This window comes from Apodemus sylvaticus, chromosome X (assembly GCF_947179515.1).
Source record: "Apodemus sylvaticus chromosome X, mApoSyl1.1, whole genome shotgun sequence".
Classification (NCBI taxonomy): Eukaryota; Metazoa; Chordata; class Mammalia; order Rodentia; family Muridae; genus Apodemus; species Apodemus sylvaticus.
In genome coordinates this window covers 132,995,601-133,003,154 of record NC_067495.1, presented here as the reverse complement: position 1 = coordinate 133,003,154, position 7,554 = coordinate 132,995,601, and the positions used below count along the sequence as shown (strand labels likewise).

Genomic DNA, 7,554 nt, shown 5'->3' with positions numbered 1-7,554 from the left:
AGGGTGGGTGGTTAGGGTGACACGAGGGCTGGGGAGAGGATGGGAGTCAGAGGTGGAGGAGGGCGGGTGCATTAGGAAAGGTTTTGATGGTTGAAGAGGAGGTCTAAATGCTGTGGAGGAATGCAGGAGCCCCCCTGGGAAGCTATGGGAAGCAGTCAAGCAGGTCCAGGGTGAGTATAGGAGGCGTCAGGGGGTCTTAGGTGTCTGGGGAATATATAGGCTCAGGAGGAATGCAGAGGGGAGGGAATAGTGGCAGAGGGCAGGAGGCTCAGGGTAGGTGAGAGGATCCTGGAGAGATCTAGGGAGAGGCAGCTAGGAGGAGCTGTTGGATGCTTATGATGATAGGAGCCCAGGGAGGGCCAGAGCTCAGGCTAGCTGGGCAGGGCAGGGCCCAATGTCTGAAGCACAGAAAAGACTGCCCCAGAGGGGCAGTAGGATCTGGGGTGGAAAGCAGGTAGGAGACTGGGGAGGAAGGCAGATGGCTGAAGAGCAGCAGGGCAGGAGGATACCAAGGAGGGTAGGGAGTTCAGGAAAGGGTGTGGAGGTGAGGGGAGTGGCAGGATAGGAGGACAGAGGGTTTATGAGGAAGCTGGGGTCACAGGGAGCAGAGAGGAGGGTGTGGAAGGATCCAGAAGGCTGAGGATAACAGTTGAAGCCTTGGTGGATAGAGGAGTCGGTTTCATGTGTGAGAAAGGCCAGAGTCCACAAGGAAATGGGAAGATGCGGAAAGAGGGGCCAACATTTCTCGAGTAGGGGACTTCCTGGGGGGACTCAGTTAGGCCCCAAGCTTTTGAAAGCAGCCTGGATTTAGGTGTTCGAGTGACACTAGCCTGCCACCAATAGCTCCCTGGGAGCAGAAGACACTGATGAGCCCAGGAGCCTTGGTGGTGTTTCCTGTACCCTCTGCCAGTACAAGCATGTATCCAAGTCCCTGAGCTCCACTGGCTCTGTCCCAGTCATCAGGTCAGGTCGCCAATGTCCCTCCTACTTTAGCAGGACCACACAGTTCCTGCAAACCTAAGGGCCAGACCTATAGATGGCTGTGTGTGAAAAGCCAGCTCTGCTGTCCTGGGAAGCTGAGCAACTCTATCCCTGGGGACTGGAGCTCCAGTTGTCCACGACCATGGGTAAGCATGATTGCTGCTCAAAAACTTCATTTATTAAAATTAATAACATGAACTCTGCCGTTGTATTCTCTCACTGCAGGTGGAGGGTTTTCTGGGATCCTTTCTCCAGAAGGCAATGGTTATTAAGTTCACAGTCTAGCATGGGAAGATGGCCTCCTGCCCACACTGACGCACGCCCTCTGGGGATGGATCTAGGCAGTCTGCTGTCCTCAAAGTTCATGTTTCCCATTTTCTTTAGAATTCCTAACTTAAGCATTTGCTTTAACTGGGGCCCTCTATTGGTATAAAAATAACAATGAGGAGGGATTCCCAGGGCCTGCGCCCTCTACTGGTCGCACAACTGGGGTCATGGAGATGGCTCTCCAGTTGTAATTGGGCTTGATGCTCTGAACTATCACCACGCTGACCACGTGGCCTACAACAGGGGTGTATCCCAAGGGAAGGCATAGGGAGTCCAGGGTGAAAAAGATGGTGTGGTTCAACATTCCTTCTCTCCTGTGGATACTGGTCACGCACACCTGTTGGAGAAAGGGCAGCCATGAGTGTGAATCCTTGGTCATCCCCTGCCCATACACACTGGCAGTAACCTCCTGTTGACCCCACTCTGCCACTGTTTCCTGTCCTGCCTGCTATACTGCCAACACTGGCTTGCTGGGTCCCCCACTACCCTCTCCAGATCCAACCTCACACCAATTAAAGAGGAGGATCTCTGGGGGAGCTGTCCTGCTCATGAGAGACCTTGTCCTAAATGTTAATCATCTGTGACCATTCACCCCTGAGTGACCATTGCATCCCCAGTGCAAGGACTGAGTGAAATAGAAAGACAGCATGAGGTGGTCTATTTCTCCTGCCCCCTGTCACTCTTCAAGCTCAGGGTTTCATCTGTACCTTTGTAGAAACTCATTTTCCGGTTAGCTTGGCCACTGCCCCACACCTACCTCCTGCCCTCTCTGTATTCCAGCCTTCCTGGCAATGTTCTCTGGACTGCTCCTTTTCCCTCCTGCTGTTTTTAGAACATTCCCAAGTAGCAGTCAACCTAGGAAACCCCGTGCCTCAGAGCTGAAGTATGTCCAGCTGTGTTCTCTGTTGCCCCTAGTTATTCCTTTACAAACACCTCCCGTTGAGGCAATTGGCCCAAGGATGCACGCTTTAGTAATTCGCATATGCCAACACACCCTATACATAGCTAGTCAGTAATGTCACTACAAGTCCCAGCAAAGAAACGATGTGGAAAATTATTACCTCCTCCAGTCTCAGACGTTGTGTGGCTTTCACTGAGTGTACCGCGATTTTTGAAGACCCTTGCTCCACAGAGTATTCAATATCCAACCAGTCCCCTTCATAAGGCATAAAACCTAAGATGGCTAAGAGAAAAATCAAGTTGAAAATTCTATATCTAACTCCAGTCTCATCTTTGCAGGGTTCTGGATAAAAATAATTACGTTTTATCTTTGTCAGGTAAACGTACACTGTCTACAATGACTTGTAAGACCAGGATCAAGCAAGCATTAGGTATAAAGTGCAGGTAGCTTCCTGCCCAGGATGGAAATCTATCATTCTTAGAAATTGGTTTCCCCCCACTCCCTTGGTAGAGTCAACAGGGCAAACGGACCATGGCATCACAGCTGTGCCTTTGGGAACCCCGAGGACTTACTGCTTACTTGGTCACATTCAAAGTCCTTTTGTGAAGACAGGGTCTCAGGTTGTCTTCAGGCTAGCAAACTTTCTTCCCTTCCTTCCTCTCCCCTTTGCTGTCTCCCTCCCTGTGTAATCCCTCCCCCCTTCTTCTGTCTTCACACTTTACATCCCTATCTCCCTCTCTTTCCTTTTCTCCCTCTCTCTGTCTCTCTGTCTCTGTCTCTCTCTGTCACACACACACACACACACACACACACACACACACACACACACACACAAACAAACCTAGGAACCCAGACTCAATGTTTTTTTTTGCTAGAGAAGTACGTGCTCTTAACTACCATACATGTTTAATATTTGAAACAAACCTTTAGAAATGCTGTCTAGAAAGAAGTAGTATTCATCAGCAATGTAGATGATATTTTGGTTCACATTGGAAACACAAACAGATAAATCTTGAATCTTGGAGTTTATTCCCTCCTGCAATTCCTTTTCTGTAAAAGGACAAACCTACAAGAGAGGTAAGCACCTACAAAAATCTGATCAAAAATAAAATGCAAATCTGCATGTCTAAAACACTGTACATAGAAGGATTGTGCTAGGAAAGACACTTAGGGGATCTCAACTTCCAGATTTATGTCATCTGTCTTTGATACAGAACAGCTTGGTTCATTGGGAATTCTTTCTCCTCTGCAGTCTTTCTAGCTCTCAACATCAATTCCATGGCCATTTCAATCAAATTTATCTTCCTTGAGGAGTAAAGTACCAGGCACTTGCCAAACTACTGCCACTCCCAGTAGTTCCCAGGCCTATGATCCATTGCACCACAGGCTTGTCTGTGATAGGACGTTGCAAGATCTAATACAAGCCTCATGCCCAGGACTCATTATTACAGTGAACACTCCCTTAACACCACAGGGAATGCCCAGAGACTGGTTCACATGTCTATGAGGACCACAGAGCCTCCCTTGAATACAATGGAGGTGCAAGGTTTTCTCCACTGTAAGGAAAGAACAGTGAGATGTGAACCTTGTTTCTGTGTATGTACATACAGTGAATCCAGCATTGCTAAGTGTTCAGATACAACTAAACTATGATAGGAGACATGATTTAATACAGAGGGGAGTTAAGAATTCCTAAGACTCTCTGTGTTTATACCAAATATTCATACATAACACATGAACACTAATACCATAAAGGTCAAAAGGTCAAGGTGATGTGATAGAAATCCATGAAACCTTCCCATTACTTTTTATGAAAGACTCGCAATGTGTTTGCTATGCAAATGATAGTGATGAGCCTGATTGGTCAATGGATGTAAGAAAATAAAAGTGGAGGTGTTCTCCTGAAGACTTCCACAAGCTCCTGAGAGAATCTTAGACAGTTTTCTCCCTTTCTCTTTGCAAGACTTGGGAAATTCAGAGCCCTTCCTCATATCCTGTGAAATGGGTCACAAGTGAGCAGAGTATCAAATCTCTGCTCTGGGGTATAGTTTCATGACTATAAACCATAAAACCCATTGGATCTCACACACAAAATGGGAGAAACCAATGCATTGTCAGTGTTGGCTCAGTAAGTGTTTTCAGAAAGATTAACATACAGGTCATTTGAGACAGTACTTCCGTCTTTGTGACTGCAGCCTTGAAACAGACTTTTATCTAACAAAAGGTAGTTAAACTGCAAGATAGTGGTGCTGCTGCCACCACTTATGATTGTTGATCCTACTGTTTGAAAACTGGAACAACACAGGATTTTGTGCTGTAAAACTTGGTACTTACAGTTGGGTATGGCGGCATATACACCATGCCTAAAAGACTGAGTTTGGAGGAGCCTTCGTGAACATGCAATTTCAGGTATGCCTGGACAATAGAGAGTCCACCCCTACCCAGTGACACACAACACAGAGTACAAAACCACATACAAGAAAAGAGCATACATTTACAGGGGAACAGGACTTTGCATTTCATGGCATGTACTGTATGAGTACTACTAGAGCGGTTGCTTTGAAAGGAGACAGCAAAGTTGAAAGCCCCATAGGAAAAGTGAATCTTCCCAAACCTATGGAAAGCTTACTTCTGTTGCTTTCAGTTCATGCAAGACTGGGTCTTCCTCCACAAATGCAAGTACTTTGTCCCCAGCATGCAGGGGCATAGCACCAATTACTGCATCCCTGCTAAAGAAAACACAGTCTTCGATCCAGCCATAATCAGTGCCACAACTCGTCACGGTGCCCTTCACAACTTTACTGTTCGGTTCACCTGTGAATAGGGCACAACGAAGGTTCCATGAATTAATCTCCTAAGCAAAGGCCCATTCCAGAGCACCCTCCCCTGGGATGGTGCTGTTCAGGAGCATGTCCCTATACAAACAATGCCTCTGATTTGAAGAGCACGAGACAAGGACTGGGAGCACTCTGGGGACACTGTCTGCAGGATTCTGAACGCAAAATGTCAAGGTTCAGTCTTAGCTTTGCCATGCTCTTCACAGGCAGATCCCGGTGAAGAGCATGAGCTGAGACACAGATAGCCTCGGTTATAGCCCCAGTGTCCTTCCCTGATGGTCTGCATAGCCCCAAGTACATTTCTTAAAGTCTATGACGACTTCTGCAATCAGTGTCTCATGATTTATCTTGTGCACATTAACCAGCACATACGTGACAACTCCATGGCAACTGTGTCTTGTACACCTTAGAGTTCAAATGCTATTGTCGTCACTGTGTCTGTGGGTGGACATTCTTTACGGGACTACAGTTACTGTAAAGTGTTGCTTAACAAGTTACCATGGTGAGACAAAGCAGGTAGAGATTTTAAGGACTCACCAGAGACAGGCCTGTGAACAAGGTATTTCAACCCTGTTACTGGGGAGAATGACAGAGAAGAAGGAAATGGTCAAGACCTTCCTAAGCTTCAGACCAAGCTTGAGGCCATCCTGGGCAACAGTGTGAGTCCTTGAGTCTAACTCCCAATGTGAGGAAAGGACCAAGAGTGAGGCTGACTTGAACCCTGGTTGCTTGGTGTGCAGGAGACCCTAGGTTCCATCTCCAGCATGACAATCAGATAATTCATGAAACAAATTTGTATTGGTAAGGCTAAGGCTCACATTGTGGCATTAGACAGACCCAGGTCTTGTTCTTTAAGCAACTTAGGTTGGCATCAAATGTGAGACCCTCCAGCCGTCACAGCCAAATGGATGTAGGATTGGCATGGTAAGACTTGGGCTTCTCTGGAAGGATTGCTCATGAATATTAACCACATACTTGACACAAGGAGTAATCAGTCATGTTAGAATGACTGCCCAGTTTGGATGCCATCCACCTCAGGAAACCTTACGTTGCCCCAGACTCCCACGCACCAACAGGCCTTCTTCCCATTCCACTTGAGGGCTGACTAAATGTGAGATACTACTAGCAGGGAACAAAGTGAGCTGGGCGAAAGCCTGGCCCCTGAGCATCCACCCATGGCAAAGGACTTGGATCGACCCCATTCTTGCCCCTAGACACAAGCTGGCAGTGAAAGCAAGGGGAAATCTGTGTTCAGACGAAGAGAGCTTCCCTGCTCCTGAAGAGGAAGAAGGATTCACAGGGGCCTTTTGTATCCCAGATGGTGGGAATTGGTCAAAGTCTCTTCCCACATTTGCTCACCAGGAGAATTGGTAGAGGTTCAAAGTTCACCCAACTCATGCATACCTGGGGACACCCTCCAGCTGAGCAGACACTGAGAACAGCTGTAACCCTTATCTTTCACCTCCCTGCCTCCCCCCAGCTCCTGCCTGTGTTCACAGCTGAGGGCCTTTCTGAGGTGTTTTACACATAGAAGACTAGAACACCAAAGAGTACCTTCTAGGTGTGTCTGGTCTCTTTCCACGGAGCGACCATTACATGGACAGATACACACTACTCCACCCAACATCCTGAGGAAACGTCTAGCACCACAGTCAGGGAAACAGCTGCAGCAGGAGCATGAAGGCCGGGATGTTGTGGCCCCCATGGTGCCACCTCTTGCTGTCCTGCCTCACTCCTGGGAAATGGTACCAGGTGACTACCCAGCAGCCCTTAGGACAGCCAGGCTCATCTTACCACCCCAGCAGCTCAGCTTGAGTCCCTTCTGCAGGCTCTCCCAAGAGCCTGGTAACCAGTGGGCATTGTTCCTCAAACCAACCAATGGGAGGGCAGCATGTGCTCACAATGCTCCTCTGGCCAATGGCAAGCTTCGGGAGGAAAAACATGGATCCTCCTATGCATTTCTGTCCCTAGCACAGGAAGAACATGTCAGTATACTGTCTGATGGTCCTGGACTGTTCTCTGAATGATGGAAAGGGATTGTAGCAATGTTTCCTAGAAGGACTAGAGCTCTGGCTTAGCACCATAGAAGCAATGTGTCCCTGGGTGGACAAACAAAATCCACTATGCATTCAGAATAAAAATTGGCCATTAATTGGTTAGACAATGTTCAACGGAGGGGGGCGGGGTTCTGTAGTACTGTCCAGGGGGGGCGGGGGTGGGGTGGGGGGGTCTGTAGTACTGTCCAGGGCGGCAGCAACGGTGGTGGGGTTCCTGTGAGTAAACGGAATAGTGTGTGGCACTACTCTTCTTGAAGAGTGCGTGGATCCTGGATGCAGTTCACATTGGGGCCCTGCGCCATGACTGGGATGGGGGTCCTGTGAGTAGGTCACAGCTGTCTTCAACACTTGCTATTCATGCTAGAGCTCCTTTGAAGGACAGCAGTCCTGCATTATCATAGAAATTCCTAATCCTCTTTGCGACCACAGATTCACCTTTAGCCTTAGTATG

At 48.1% G+C, this 7,554-nt stretch overlaps 1 protein-coding gene across 1 annotated transcript; it reads right to left on the bottom strand.

The window, feature by feature from the left end:
* Positions 1-1,402: 1,402 nt before the first annotated feature.
* Positions 1,403-6,751, bottom strand: LOC127674901 (cancer/testis antigen 55-like). Its single transcript, XM_052170707.1, has 5 exons — positions 6,601-6,751; positions 4,839-5,023; positions 3,134-3,275; positions 2,370-2,491; positions 1,403-1,645 (listed from the first exon to the last, which is right to left on the bottom strand). Exons 1-5 carry the CDS (start codon positions 6,749-6,751, stop codon positions 1,403-1,405), a joined length of 843 nt encoding a protein of 280 aa, XP_052026667.1.
* Positions 6,752-7,554: the final 803 nt, after the last annotated feature.